Source organism: Octodon degus, unplaced genomic scaffold (assembly GCF_000260255.1).
Source record: "Octodon degus isolate 3935 unplaced genomic scaffold, OctDeg1.0 scaffold00072, whole genome shotgun sequence".
Classification (NCBI taxonomy): Eukaryota; Metazoa; Chordata; class Mammalia; order Rodentia; family Octodontidae; genus Octodon; species Octodon degus.
The window spans coordinates 3560680-3576822 of record NW_004524648.1 but is presented as its reverse complement, the minus strand read 5'-3'; the positions used below and the strand labels follow the sequence as shown (position 1 = coordinate 3576822).

At 42.5% G+C, this 16143-nt stretch overlaps 1 protein-coding gene and 1 pseudogene across 2 annotated transcripts in view; one reads left to right on the top strand and one right to left on the bottom strand.

The window, feature by feature from the left end:
- Positions 1-422: 422 nt before the first annotated feature.
- LOC101589426 lies at positions 423-773 on the top strand (annotated as a pseudogene). The gene has a single exon (XR_001117176.2). The product of XR_001117176.2 is annotated as an up-regulated during skeletal muscle growth protein 5 pseudogene (transcript).
- A 1015-nt stretch (positions 774-1788) lies between these two features.
- Slc6a4 (solute carrier family 6 member 4) overlaps positions 1789-16143 on the bottom strand; it is a 36907-nt gene continuing 22552 nt past the window's right edge. The window contains exons 8-14 of the mRNA XM_004635375.2: positions 15594-15721; positions 13489-13601; positions 12729-12860; positions 11414-11513; positions 9514-9614; positions 5463-5630; positions 1789-2481 (exon numbers count right to left, since the gene is read on the bottom strand). Of these exons, the coding sequence (XP_004635432.1) occupies positions 2407-2481; positions 5463-5630; positions 9514-9614; positions 11414-11513; positions 12729-12860; positions 13489-13601; positions 15594-15721 (817 nt within the window). The 3' untranslated portion in view covers positions 1789-2406. The remainder of the gene's footprint in view (positions 2482-5462; positions 5631-9513; positions 9615-11413; positions 11514-12728; positions 12861-13488; positions 13602-15593; positions 15722-16143) is intronic.

The following is a 16143-nucleotide window of genomic DNA, read 5'->3' as shown; positions in this document are numbered from 1 at the left end:
CAGTGGTCTAAAGCACCTACTTAGAACAAGCTTGGCAAAGCACAGGGACCGCGGTTCAATCCCCCAGCACCACATGCCAGCCAGCCCCGCCCCCTGGTGGGCTGAGCTGGCCACACACACACACACACACACACACACACACATAAATAAATAAATAAAATCGTAAAAAAAGAAGAAAGAAAAGATAAAAGTCCTTGCTTAAAATCGGGTTCTTAACATTTGCAAATCTGTTCACCACTGAATATACTACACTTACATAGCTTCTTTCTGAGCACGTTAGAATGGAAATAAAGCAGCAAGAAGAAATAAAAGAATGAAGATAACGCAAGTCAGTAGAGGCACATTAAATTCACCTTTTCTTCTAACATTTGGGAAACTTCTTATCAGCTAGCCTTTAAAACCATCCCCAGCTGGCCGAGCTGTGGTGGCGGAGGTGCAGGTTGAAGGACGTTAGCTGCGGTGTTTCTGGCGAGATTGAAATCATGGCAGGTCCAGAACATGATGCCCAGTTCCAGTTCACTGGTATCAAAAAGTATTTCAACTCTTACACTCTCACAGGTAGAATGAATTGTGTACTGGCCACATATGGAGGCACTGCTATGCTTATCTTGTACTTCAAGTTAAGGTCTAAAAAAACGCCAGCTGTGAAAGCAGCGTAAGTGGATTTTACAGTGTCTGACCTCATCTGTTAAGTCCCAAGCCTGGAGGAGCTAATATCAACTCATCATGTAATACTCAATTTGTACAATAAATTATGAACCTGGAAAAAAAAACAAAGAAAAACCCCAAAAAACTATCCCCAAAGATTAAAAAGAACAGAATGCAGGGGAAATATAGAAAAATGGCCAGGGCAGAGACTGTTAGGGGAAGGCAGCCAGGGAAGGGTCTGTAACTGGATAAATCCAGGCCTCTGCTGCACGGACCTGCTTTTTATAAAGTTGTTAAGATTAAATTTGAATTATATGGAGAACTGAAGATGTGTCAGGCCAGCTAATTGAGTTCTTTGGTCATTGACAAGAATATAGTCCCTTTAAACTTTTGATAAAGTCTCACAGCACAGCGTAAAATATGCTTCTCTACCTATGCATCGGAGAGTCGGAAGCCCAAAGCCAAACTCACTTATCTGTATTATGAGCTTTACCTGAAATGAAAGGTCATTCACACAACTGATTATTCTCCATTTGCCTACACTTGATCTTGAGAATTATCTGGCTAATATATTGTCCTGGATGCTAGGAAGGACCAAAGTGAGGGCAGAAAACAGTTTTTGTCTAAGCAGACTCTCCAGTTGCTCTTGGATCAAAGATGCCCTTGTGAGTTTAAGCCAAGACACCAATTCTACATATCCTATAGCTAAGTGAGATTTGGATTTATTTTTTCTGCACAAAGTAACCTACATAGTCAAAATCATTTTAACTAAATAGAAATTAATCCAAATGTCCAGATGAACATTGAAGGTGGATGTGTCAAAATCCATCTTTAAAGTCGTTCACAACAAATCCATGGTGACTAACATTATAGGCCAAATTTGCTTGTGGAACATCCTGAATATGGAGAGAGAGAGAGAGAGAGAGAGAGAGAGAGAGAGAGAGGAGGAAGCCAGCAATGAACTATAGCAGATACCAAAGTTGGCCCATAAGAAGGGTATGTGAGCAAAAGTAGTATTACTGAAAAAGAAGGTACCAGAGCATGTTGTAGTAATCACACCTTTCAAATAATAACATACATGCATGTTTGAATAGGTAGGTTTTGTTAATGTAAAAAAATTAAAGGAAATTCATATAGTTTATAATGGGGCCAAAGTGTTGGAGTACAAATAAGAATAAACAGACATAACAATATACACAGACACAAATGCTCACATATACACATTATTTTTCAGTTGAGCTTCTTACATCATCTTTTCCTGACCCACAGAAGCACATGGGTAAGAAGGTTCTAGTAGAGTCAAGCAATAGAATTCTATGCTATTCAGAAAATATATGGCGAGCAAGACAACATCCCATTTTCTTCTAATGTTTAATGCATTCATGAACAGTGAAGCCTTTAGAGGCAAACAGATATCAGATAACAATTATACCCCCCCCAAAAAAAAAGACACAGGAAACAGTCACGAACTTGATTCTAAACCTAAGCTAGTCAGTGAGGGGGCAGTTTTCATCACCTCCATACACACCTTCACACACTCAAAACAGGCCAGTTCAGTTGTATCATAGTCCAATGTAGTAATAATGTCCCAGAGACTTAATGGAGGCAGCAAGTCTGGGCAGCAGACTTTTGGCTCTGTGTCTCCACGAAGATCCTTTCGCCATTAGGCAGGCTGGAAACTCATTCACTGAGAGGGAAGAGGTGAGGCGGGATTTGTCAGAGCTAGAGGGCTGGGAAGCCGGCTCCCACTGCAGTGTGTTACACAGCGTTCAAGCGGATGTCCCCACAAGGAATCTCTGTTGGTGTTTCTGGAGTGATACTTTTAATAATGCGCTTGTGGAAAGAAAATACAGTATTATAAAAAGTCTTGTAACTTAACAAAATTCCAAAAAAATTTCAACATTGCTGTTAAAACATTCTGTTATAACAATGCTTAAATCACATTTTAATAACGACAATCATTAGAAGTTGGGATAGTCTCTCTGACTTTCCTTAGGAAAGGAACTCTTATTTGATTTTGAAATATAAGATAGAAATAGTACAGTCTGAAGTCTAAGCATCTGAAAACTAGTTAAGAGTATTATTTTTAACACTAATTAGAAAAAAAATGCCTTTAATAGAACCTCAGTTGGCCCATACGATAGATGCCTTTGTTGCCTTACAAGAGACACCCTTTTCTCCGGACAAGAGGCAGCTTCCCATGGCCACACAGGGCCCAGGGAGCAGAGTGAGGGCTGGATTTCGTTCCACCCGCCCCTCAGATTCTCTGCACCCTGCATGCACACTGCAGCCACAGTGCCCAGTGCCGTGGCCACGGCAATAGCCAGAATCTTACCAATTCAGTGAATCCACCTATAAGGCAGTGCCGGTTCATGCATATGTGTGCATATTACCATAGAACAAAATTTAAAAGATGCAACCATTTAAGTTATCGCTTTTTAGGAAGACTCACATCAGTATAGTTCTCATCAGAGGGAAGAAGCTGAGAATTTCTACTACACAAATGGCGGAGGTGCACAGAAGCTTTAGTAGCTAAAATATGCTCGGGCTTAGGAATGAATTATACAACCTGCCTTATGAAAATTAAGCATCAGAATGACACCAAGCAGCTCAGGGCTGTACAGAAGAAAACAACAGCAGCACAGCAAAAGCTTAGAAAACCTTTATTAACTTTCTTAGTAAATCTTTGATGGTGAAAAGTCTTTATGTTGATAAGCATGCAAAATTAGCTTTGAAACATCTTTTGACTTATTGATGTTTTGGTGAAGCTTTGCTGTCTTTTTTAAAATTTGGGATTAAAGGGGCCGGGGAGATAGCTCCGAGGAATAAGTGCTTGCTTGGCAAATGCAAGGTCTTGAATTTGATCCATGGTACCACAAAAAAAAAAAATGGGATTAAAAAAGTATGTAGTAGTCTTCAAATGTTTCTACTCTCTGATTCTCAGAGTTTGTTCTTTAGGGCATAGAACCTATAGAATTCAGAGTTTCATTTCCATAGTTCATGAAATTCACAAAATTGCACAGTTTGTGTTCATGATTTTAGTATCTGAGTACTGAACTATAGCAGTGGAAATCCTCTTTAAAAATAGTTATTGCAGTATTCATCCACTTGCAAGGCATATCAAGTCACTGAAAGCAAAATTTCAGAAGCCATCTACAGGAAAAGCATACTAGGCCAGAGGAGCCTGACAAAGCCTTCAGTCCATAGCTGAGTGCTTTGGAAGGATAGAAACTCAAAGGTAACGGGCAGTATCTGGGAGAAGCTACAAGGCACTCTACCCTACAATGGCCTGAGAACTGACCTGGGATAGTACGTGGGCTCTAACACGCAAAAGGCAAGCATAAGACCGTCACACTAAAATTCCTCAGATATCACATGAGAAGCAAGAAACAGGAGCACCTGAGATAGTTAAACACCACCTCCTTCAGGCTGATGGTAGAGGATTTGCCCAGCATGAGCCAAGCCCTGGGTCTAACCCCAGCACCAACAAAAAACAAAAAATTATAGCTTTTTCTGGGAACCAAACATGTAGCAACTGAAACTTTTTCTATTCTGTTAATATACAGTATAATGCTGCTGATAGACTCTAAGGCTGAACCACTCATTCTGGCATTCGGAGAAAGACAGTGGCTCCCATCCTCTCCCTAACCACCAGTACCAATGTCTACACTAGCAAACTGTCAACCCCAAGGATGAGAGGGATGTTCCATCTAAAAATGAAAAGAATACTGGGCCAACAGTCCCAAGCCCAGGATTCTCAGCGTTCTTATACTACGTATCATCAGATAAGTCAATGACATAGGATATTTTGACAGATTGTTCCTGGCCTCAGTGACCTTGCCTGCTGACAATACCTATCCCTCCACACCTTAAGACATTTTGGTGACAGATGAGACATTTTGGTACAGATGTTTTGGGAAATGTGGACTCATACAAATTGTAAGGTACCATTATAAAAAAGTTCACATCACATTATTCATTACTAAATTGAATCTTGTATCATGGCAAAAAAATTTATTTACAATGGCTGGAGCTAAAGCTACAGTATTATTGGATAGTTAATAATTTTATTAAATTGCATTATCTTTTAAAATAATTTTTATTTATGAATCTATGTTTGCTATTCATGCAGTTTACAGTTCTCTTGTGGAATGGTTGCAGCTTGTTTCTAGTAATTTTTTGAGCTATAAGTATGGTATGTTGAACTGCTCACATTTGTTATTATTTTTAAGATAGTACTTGTCATGTTACTAGTAGAAAAATTATCATGGGCATTTTTACCATAATTTCCACTTAAAATCTGTGTGGCATCAGTATTCATAGATACGATATCCATGCCCAATAGCAAGCGGGAGGCAAAGGTTTAGCGGTCTGATAGGTTTAGGAAGCTGCACATAGGCCAAATGTGAGCTATGTATACAACTTTGGGCTATGTAAATGCTGTGGCACACACAAGATCAGCTCACTGTGTGTGGTGGTATATACCTGTAATCACAGCACTCTGGGAGGCTGAGGCAGGAGGATTGCAAGTTTGAGCCCTACCTCAGAATCTTAGCAATTTAGTGAGATCCTGTGTCAAAAAAAAAAAAAAGTATCAACTCATTCTTTTGCCCTTATATTTGGAACTTTGAAAGATGCTTTATAACAGTATACACCATTAGAGATCTATACAATCATGTAGGTATATAAAGATATAAGCTTTAGAGCTTTCCTAGTGATTTCATGTAGACGTAACTCTTTAGAATAGAGCATAAAAGGGACTTGTTTTCTCCCCCAACACACACACACACACACACACACACTCTAGCACATACCTCCTTCAGTGTCCCTGGAGTGCTGATCAGCCGATAAGTTATATATGCGGGGATGCAGATAATAGAGGAAGTTCCTATGCAGTAACCCAGGATGACACTCCAGTGGGGATAACTGTATTGGAAAAGTCGCAGCTGGGGCGGGATCATCAGAAAACTGCAGATGATGAACTGTAACAAAAATTTCCAAGACACCTTAAAAATCTTAACAACGTGCAGGTGCACTTCTGATACCACAAATCCTAAATGCTAAAGTGAAAATACAATTGTGATATATCATAGGTTGAGCTTCAACACAGCAGTAGCAATTTTGGTACTTAAACTTTGAGCTAAAAATACAAAGGCCAGGTTTTTCTTCACTATCACCCACCTCAGACCTACTGTGTCCTCCTCCCCGCCTCTAAGGATAGTACCATATCCCTACAGTTGCCTACAAAGTCAGAGAAGTTACTCTGCCCCAGTAGTGAAACTCTGCCAAGAAGAGTGTGGCACCCCTCAGGAGGGGACGGCACAAGTGACCCAGGTGGCCACTCCGCTGTCCCTGCCAGTCCTTCCTCTCTGCCTTGTTCTCATTTCCCTACAGACTACAGATGCAAGGTGCCTTATACCTGAAAGCGGTAAGGTTCTAAAGACCCAAGGAGAATTCAGGTTCCCCAGAAGCTTCCTCGCCATCTCTGCCTTCAGCATTAAGCTCTCTAGCTGGAGATTCAACAAGGGTGACTCTGCCACAAGACATCTCAGTAATGAATGACTGCTGTCCCAGGGCCTCGTAATAAAAGGAATTTTGGAAAGGGGGAAGAAAAGCTTAGTATATTTTTCACTTGAATTCTGTGAAAATTTTGATGAAGAATACTTCCAAAGTGTGCTTTCAACACCCAGTTTATTAGTTTCTTGTTTCAGTTTGGTTTCCAGAGAGCATAAATATCAACTTTTGCCTAGTAACCACTGTGTCGAAATCATCATAGCTCTTGCTTTTATTTTATTTTATTATTTTATGGTCATAAAGAAGATAGTAACGTAAATTATTTGCATGGTTAAAAATCTATTTATATATTTTGTCTTTGTCTGCAGGTAATAAAATGGGAAATTGTTAAACACATATCTATCTTCTGGGCAGTGTTATCCTAAGTCCACAAGGAGGCCTTCAAACAAGAGGTCAGCTGCAAATCTTTCTTGACTGACTCGTCTCATCCCAGACCAGTTACTAAGGAAGGAAATTTGGGAACAGAGAAAGAGCAGGTCTGGTTAGGAGCTGCTGCTGCTGCTGCTGCTGCTAGAACTCATCATCTTGATGTCAAGTGCGTGGAATCCAACTCAGTCAGAGAAGGTTCACACTCTTTAGAAACTCTCATAACCACATGCGGTGGCCAGGGCCTGTAATCCCAGCTGTTTGGAAGGGGAAGGCAGGAGGATTGCAAATTTCAGGCCAGATTAGGCAATTTAGTGAGACCCTGTTTCAAAGTTTTTCAAAAGCGAGGGATGTAGCTTAGTGGGAGAGCGCTTATCTAGCATGTGTAAGGCCCTGAGTTTAATCCCCAGTACTCACGGGAGAAAGGAAGGAAGAGAGAGACAGAGACAGAGACAGAGAGACACAGAGACACAGAGACAGACAGAGACAGAGACAGAGACAGAGACAGAGAGACAGGCAGAGACAGAGAAAGAGAGACAGTAGAGGGAGAAAAGAAAGAAAAGGGAAGAGAGAAACCCTCCAGAAAGGCCAACCTGTTCTTGGTTATACACAATCACAATATTTTCATTTTTTATAACTTGGCTTCAGTGAAAAAATATTTTTAGTAAGTTACTCGTTGTTTATCTAAAACAGCCTTTAAAAGCTCAGAGCAGGGATCTGTTATGTAAACTTAGGAGTAAAAGACAGATCAGCCTCCTCTTAATTGGGCACTAGAACACTTGCCTGTAGAGGAGTAAAGCAAGCATCACAGGAATTATGAGTAATGATATAATAATGAATTATAATAGGCCTGCACTCAAGTCTACACATGAGCTTTGCCGGCCAAAGGACCTCATTGACCATACACTGCCAGAAATGAAAGAACAAAAAGCCTCAGGTCCGGGACGGGGCAATGTATGAGAAGCATTCACTTCAGGCAGAGCATTTCGGGAGCAGCCACTATTTCAGTAATCAAGATAAATAATATTTTAGCACAATTTTTAAGAAACAGTATCTGATGGGGCCAGATGAGGGTAAAGCAAGGGAAGTGAGCACACAGCTACTGGGTCAGGTCTTGTGCTACGTAAAACATTGTTCATCATGTATTTGCATTTTTTAAAAAATTGTATTAAAACGGTACGTATTGTGAGGATTGAGTTCAGAATGCCTTAAATTTTATGTTACTGGTCAATGTTTTCTCTTGCTTTACCCACATCTGGGCCCTGACAACATTTCCTCACGAGGCAGGGAAAGCAGAAGTAAATAAACAAACATGTTTCTGTCCTCAAGGAACTCATCCAATGTCTCTTCTTCCTTTGAAAAACAAATGAAAGCATCTCAGTCGATTATCAAGAGGCACTGGTACTAATATAAATTGATGACCCATTTATGGAAGGACTCCAGCACCTCTTAGTGGGGGCCAGGTGATTCAGACCAAGCTTCTCACTGAAAACAACTGAAACTTCTGTGTTAAAAAATATATTTCTACAAAATATATAAATATATATAACATACACTTGTATAAAATATATACTTATATTTAATACTCATATAAAGCACCCATAAGCTGATAAGGTCATAAGGATCTTCTGAGCCACGATCTATAGGACCATTGGTGCCCAGCACTTACAACAACAGCCGCGGCGCCCTGGAAATATTTGTTGTTTGGGGGAAATGCTGGTTTTGGTTTTTGAAACCTCTGGAGTGCAGGGGAATGGAAGTCAGGGGGGCTTTAAGGGTACAGAGACTCATGAACATTATGTATATGTTAATATTGAGAGGTGCAGCTACAAAACAAAAAGGGGGCTGTCCCCAAGGTAGAATGTAGAAGGGAGATTTTTTAAAGGAGGGAAGGGACAGCTGTGTGGCAGAGAGCTCCTAAGACAAAATGGACTAGCCTGAATATTCACAATAAGCTGAAGTTGGACTGAAAGAATGATCTAGAAACATTTCTGGCTCTAAACACATCAAACAGCCCCTCAAACAAAGTTACAAATATGAGGAAGAACTGAAGAATAACCCCTGCTGGTGCACACGGAGAGGGTTTACCCCACAAGACCGCAAGTGCACACCTGCCAGAGCAGCAGGACATGACCCATCTTTGGCCAAATGCTTTTCTTCAGGTAGACACCAGAGGAATCTTGGGACACATAAGCATGAGGAAAGTGAATATCGAACTTGTCTTGGCAAATAGACAATCCTTGGAACTCACCTTTCTTAACCAAATCCTTTGGCATAAAAAATGGCTTCTACTTTTGACTTGGACCTATGCTTGAGGACCTTTGTAAGGGGCTTCTTTAAGAAGATACAAAATTTTTTAATATGAAATTGCTTGGATCTCTCAGGGGCTTCCTGAACCATATAGTAAATTCTTTCCTGGTCTTGACTAGTTCTTACCTGTTATTTGACTTTAATGTCAGTAAGCCTCAGTTTTCTTAAATATAAAACAGGAACACTAACACTATACCTACTTCATAGAAAGATCATGAAAATTAAAATGATGGGTGCAAAATTTGGCCTGGCTGGTGCTTAGTGCTCATAAATGTTTTTATCATTGTTGTTTGGCAGGGGAATGATGTACTAAATAACCAAAGCCCAGACTACTTTATGTGTGAGACATCAGAAGAGGGGTGACCCATGGCGGGCACAGTGACAGAGAAGGACACAGAGGGGTTATGGAGCACTATTCATGCCTTTTGATTCTTGGTATTTTGTTTTTGTATGATTTTGACTACGTAGTGTTATTTATAAAATGTCTTTGAGATAAATGCATATGATTGGCATGTTTTTCTGCATATATGTTGTACTTCAATGAAATTTATTTGGTTGCAAGTCTCTGGGGGTGAGTCTTTCTCCAGAGCAAGAAGAAGGGAAATGACAACTCACCAGGAGGAGCACAGGGCTGATGGCTACCCAGCAGACCCTCCAGAACCATCCAGGGCTGAAGCCGAGCATCTCCTCCACATCACTGCAGAACTGAGTGACCCCTGAAACCATCCCAAAGAGAAAGAACTGACTGAGAGGACATGGACTTTCCTTCTATTCCCTGATTCTCAGGGGGCATCACAGTCACCAACATCAGCCTCTTGTCACTAGGACTACAAGAAGAAAGCCAGAATTTCTATACTGAACAAGTGCCCCAGCTCTGGCATTTCTCCAAGGAGGAGCTCAGGGACACCAATCTGGTCTGAAGTGAGACTAGGGAGGGGATTTGTCATGAAAAACTTCACTTTTAATAGTGAGCAAAGGTCTTTCTACATATACCTGAAGGCTGATGAACTCTTGACCTTGGTGCCTGCACTGCTTTTCTAAGATCATATAATAGATTTGATCTGACTGTTATTAGAGAAAAGAAGGGCTGAATCTTGTTTAGGCATGGTCAACCCACCCAACTCTTGACTATACCCTGCAAACTTCTGAGACTTTTTCTTTCTTTTCTTTTCTTTCTTTCTTTTTCTTTTTCTTTTCTTTCTTTTTTTTTTTTTCTCACAGTACTGGGATTCAAACCCAAGAGTGCCCTTCCACCAAGCTGAGCTATATCCTGGCAGGCTTTTAAATTTCATTTTTATGCAGGGTCTCACAAAGTTTCCCAGGCTGGGCTTCAATTTGTGAACCTCCTGGTGACTAGCTGGGAACACAAAGAGTATATAACTAGGCTGGAGTTAAAGGAAAAATTTAACCCTAGTTTCCTCATTCATATTCTAGATCAAGATGAGGATTCATCTATAAAATGTGACTGGTCTCAAAATGAGACTTTCTCACCACAACTGGCAGGTGAGAAACCAAGAAGGTCTGTGGTTGACACCCTCGAAAGCTACCCATGGTCCCGAGAGCAGACAAGTCTGCAGTGATTCACATTTTGAATTCTGTCTTCTGAACTGCTGATGATTATTTTTTAACTTCACAATTTTTTTTTTCTGGTACCGGGGATTGAACTCAGGACCCTGCACTTGCCAGGTAAGCGCTTATTCTACTGAGCTGTCTTCCCGGCTGATGATTATTTTTTAAACTGGGCCTATATGCAACTAAAAATCTGCCTTCTCCTTTTTTCATGATATGTGTAGTGACTACATGCTAAAACTATTTTATTATCATAGAGAAGGAAGGGTACATTTTTAGAATGAGGTAACCACGTCTTAACTTCAGAGAGACATCTCTGAACTGATGTTTCCCACTTCAATTGCCAATGTCCAAAATCACCCCAGGGACTCTTGGGGTCCTCCAGGACCCTTCTCAGTTCCCTTCCTGCACCCTTAGCAGTATATCATCAAATTCCATCCTAAGAAGGAGGACAGATAATGCAAATAAGAGAATTCTTGCCTTTTCTTTAGGAGACGAGTACCTAAGCTTCTCAGAGCACTGGAAGGAACTCTTACTTGAGAAATGCCGGTCTGGGGCCATTCTATTTAACAATGATATATCATACACACTGTAGAGGCATTCACTGTGCACTAATTCTGTGTTATCTTTCTAATTGTTAGAGCCTGTTGGGATCTTAACCTACCACCAAAGATGAACTATGTGAGGCTGCTTCAGCTTCCACTCGGTAACCATTCAAGTGCAATAGGAGGAAATGTTAGCCGCCGGGCTGAGGCCACTCCATACAGAGCACAGAGACAATGACTCACTTCTGCAGAACGCCCTCAGCTAAGATTATTTTACAGACTCACAGGAGGTCACAATGTGTCAATTTCCCCTTCCTGTCTTTCTTTGATGAAATCAGCCCCTATTTGTGTGGGCTGCCATGTCAAAAGGGGCTGCCCTCGCGGAAGCCAAAAGACCTTACCATAGAACCAAGACACCGCGATGGCTTCTATAAGCACAACTGTTAGCACCGCAGGCCCCGTAGCGTATTCCTCCAGCAGTTTCACCACATAGGCTCCTCCCTGAGAACAAGATCCAAATCTGTTAAGGGCCTCCCCCTCGCTGCAGAGCCTGAAAAGCTTTTTAAAGTTCAGGGAATGATGGAAATTCCAACCTTGAACCTAGTGTCACTACTTCCAAGCCTGCGTCTTGGAGTGGCCTTTGCAGTGTGGGCCAGGTTTTGCCACATCAGACATCTTTTCTGTACCACAGAGCCCATCACTTTTGTTTTTTTCTGCTGGTGGGAATCAAACCCAGGGCTGGTGCATAGTAAGTAGGCAAGTATTCTCCGATTGAGCCCCAGCCCCAGATCACATTTTTCTTGTTTCCTCTCACCACTAAGGTTTAAGAGACAAACTCCAAAAGACTTCTAGATCTATTAGGAGTTTTCTTCAACGTATTGAACGCTTTCTGTATAAACAAGCCTGGATACTGCCCACCACTAAAAACTAAATCTGGGAGGGTCCATGGTTACCAGGCACAGCGAGCACCCCTGTCAGTTTCACCTTCCTGACCTAACTCCTGGCAGCTTGGATCTATGTGGCCTTTTACCTCACCCTGCTGAAGTTCCTAGGCTACTGGGGCCAAAACATAAAGATGTCTGTCTGCAAAAGGTACCTTGAGTCAGCAAGACACAACCTAGGACAACTAGGGGAACACAGTCTGATCAATGCTTTATTGTATTTGCTTCAGCTACCAAGAAAAGAACACCAGAGAACATCGGACTTCTTTGCCATCACGGCTGTAGAGGAGACAAAGTAACGTTGTACACATAAGACACCCACTTCCCACTCTCCTGCATACCAGGACGCCAGGGCAATATTCCCATGAAAGCAGTCTTAAGGAGTGGAAATGCACTGGAAACGAAAATTCTATTTTTTTTCCAGATATTCTGCCAAGACTGAAATATAATTGGATGTCTTGTAAAATGCTAACAGCCTCCAGATAATATGTAGACTACAAATGGATGCTGCCAGAAACAACTTCTCTTCTCCTTGGTGACCAGCTTTTTTCCCCTGGTGCTGGAAATGAAACCCAGAGCTTCACACATGCAAGGCAGGCACTCTACCACTGGGCCACACCCCTAGCCCTCAGGAACAAACATTTTAATAGCTCTAGTGATTCCCCTCTGTGGGCCCCCAAACCAGGATACCATGTGGGGAAGGAGGAAAGGAATGGCTTCTTCTGCATTTTTTGGCCCTAGTAGTCAGCTCAGACCTGAGAGCCTTGGTACTTACAAAAGTCAAGGTGGTCAAGGATCCAAAGAAACAAGTTATGACCACAGCAAGCACGAACCACTCTCGACGCCTGGCCCAGATGTGTGGAAACTCATCCAGTACAGCTGTGATCACCCCCTCCAAGCCTGCAAACTGAGAGGCACATACAGTAGTCATGTTGACAGTGAGCAGGAGAAAGGGTGAGATCGCTAAGTGACTAATCAGGCTGATTCTGAGCAGTTCCCAGACTCACTGGCCCAAGAGCACTGCTGAGAAGTATATTTCCCTGATGCACTCTGTCACTTAAAACCTATCACTAAGAACAGCCAGGAAAGAAAAGATAACAAAGGAGAGAACTTCAGTATGTGAGGTCTCTTGGAGAGTCTGGTTGTACCATAAAGGCCAACTCGAAGCTGAGACTCACTCCATCCTAGTCTCAGTGCAAAGTGCTAAGCTGAATGCTAAACACAAGAGGGACCTTGTCCTGGCCTTTAGGTGCCACCACCTGGCCAAGAGTAAGCATGCAAGAAGGAATTCACATGTGCTGGGCCCTTTCCCTGTGCCAGGCACTTTCCCCTGTTATCCCACAAATGACTCTCCATTGTACTCGGCATGGTGCATGCCATGGTCAAGAAATGGACAAGGGCCTGGGCAACACCACAGAGGACCAGCTAATGCTGCCTGAGATGGCCAGTGTGGGAGGAAATGGCCTCCTCCCTCTCCTTCCATCCCCTGTCATCTTCATCCTCCCAGAGCCCATTTGCCCTCCCTGTTCACTCACTGTGCTGTCCAAACCCAGGGTGATTAACATGAGGAAGAAGATGATGGCAAAAAATGTGGCTGCTGGCATATTGGCTATGGCTTCTGCATATGTGATGAAGAGGAGGCTGGGGCCTAAGCAGGGGGGAGAGAGGAGGAAGCGGTTGCTGAGATCTGTTCTGAAAAGATGTCACAGAATAAAATTCACCCACACGGTCAGTCACAGTTCTTGTCGTGAGACCTTTTGCATGAACCAGGCTTTGCTACATATGAAGTGCTTCCTCACACTCCACACCATCTGACCTGGCCATTTTTAGGGTCCTGGGAGGCAGGAAGGAAAGAGTGTTCCCCATGAAAACTGTGTGTCCTCAATTAACATGGGTGATAGAAACAGTCCCAAGACCCTAAGATTAGCAAAAGCAGTACATACAGTAGGAGTTTCTACCGTATAATAATTTGGTGGTGGTGGCTTTTTTCAGGGCCAAGATCTATATTTCTAAAGCCCCACAGCATTAAGCCCCCTCTGATGTCTTCAGCTCTAGAACAGTAAAAAGTGGAATAAAGGCTTCCTGCTATTTTAAAGTCCTTTTGATAGTGTGAGAGACACGTCTTCAGCCTCTCACGGGCTAGCTAAGGGTGCCTTTATTCAGGCTACGATATTGGTGAAAGTACTACCTCAGGCCAAATACACAAGGATGTTCACAAAATAGCCCTGGGACTCCCTTCACTGGATCCTATCACCTTTTTTTCAACATGTCACACTTTTATTTTTTCATGACAACTTCACAGTAGATTGGCCCCCATCAGCTACCTTTGATTTAATTTTCTACAGAAAGGCATTTCTGAAGATAGTAGTTATTTCCCTACTGGCCCAGAGTCATTCCAATACCATCCCAGGACCCCAAACCACTGGCTTTTGCTTGTTTTTGCAGTAATGGGGACCGATCTCAGGGTCTCTCACATGACAGGTAAGCACTCCACTACTAAAACACATCCCCAGCTCTTTTATTAAATTTTGGGACAGGATTTTGCTACGGTGCCAAACTGGCCTTGAATTACGACCCTCTTGACTCAGTCTTCTGAGTCATTAGGATCACCATTATATGCCACCACCTTGACTCCAAATCCACTGGTTTTATTTTTATTTTATTTTATTATACCAGGAATTGATCCATTGGTTTTATTTTTAAAAATATTTTATGTATTTATTTATTTATTTGCTACAAGGTCTCACTACACAGCTCAAACTCATAGTAACCTTCCTGTCTCAGCCTCCCCTGCACTGGGATTGTAGGCATGTGCCTCCACGCCCAGTCTCAATGACTAGCTCAGCATGGGGCCTGCACAGCATGTGGTACCAGGATCAAACCCAGGTCCTTGCACTTGCCAGGCAGGTGCTAAGACCGCCAAACTATATCCCTGGCCCAATCCACTGGCTTTAAAGCCAACATCCAAGTCATCCTTTCAAGTTCATCGAATGCTGAAGGTACCAGTACTGAGCATCAAGACAGCTGACACATCCCCAGCGGTCTGAATGCATAGAAAGAATTTAGATCTCCAAAGCATTAAGTTTTCTCTTAAATCTTTGAAATTTTATTTATTTATTTTTACTTTATATATTTAGTACAGGGTCTACAGGGTCTCACTACACAGATTAGACTTGTAGTGAGCCTCCTGTTTTCAGCCTCCCAAGCGCTGAGATTACAGGTGTGTGCCAACACACCCAGTTTCAATTGCCATCTCAGCATGCCCCCGGGGCGGGGCTGGCATGGTAGGCCAGGGATCGAACCCCAGTCCCTGCATCTGCCTAACCAGGTCCTTTAATCCGCTAAGCTACCTGGCTGGCCCAAATCTTTGAAATTTTAAAGGATTGTTTAAAAATAATTCAAATGAGTATGGTGGCACACACCTGTAATCCCAGGACTTGGGAGGTTGAGATAGGAGGACTATTAAAAATTGAAGGCCAGCCTAGGCTACATAGTGAGTTCAAGGCCAGCCTGAACTACATAGTGAGAACTTATCTCAAAAAAGACAAAAATAAAAAAGTTCAAAAGTCAGTTATCTGTAAATATTCAAAGTAAAGCATTGCACTAGGATCAGGGACCTGCACAGAGCCCGATGTCCTACCTGCATCTTTGGCCACCTCGGACACATCTTCGTTCCTCATCTCAGCCATGTACCCCAGCACCGTGAAGATGACAAATCCCGAAAGGAAGCTTGTCATGCAGTTCACCACACTGGTCACCAGGGCATCTCTAGAGTAGAAAACCCAAGGGGTCTGAGACAGTTCTTGCATGGGGAGTCTAAGAAGCATCAGTCTGTGTGCCTGCTCTGCCAACACAGGCCAGTGTGGTTCAAAGGATCCTGGTGGAGTCCTTGTGTCCCTGCCCCTTCTCCCAAAGCCCAGGCTCTCGGGCTTGAAGTGCAAACACTGTACACACAGTGTGGGAAGAGTGGCAGGTAGCGGGTTAAGAGGTGGTTCTTGTGAAATATCACAGCACAGCCCTCTCTGCTCAGCTGAGAATTGTTCTACAGCGAGCCCCAGGCTAGAGGGTGGGGACAGGATAGAGTCTAGGCCTCAGGTTTATGAAGTCCTCACAGTAGATGTTTGACATTTGAAACAATCTTCAGTTGAAGTCACAGATTTGTTATAAAGAAATCCTGGGCCTGGGAAATG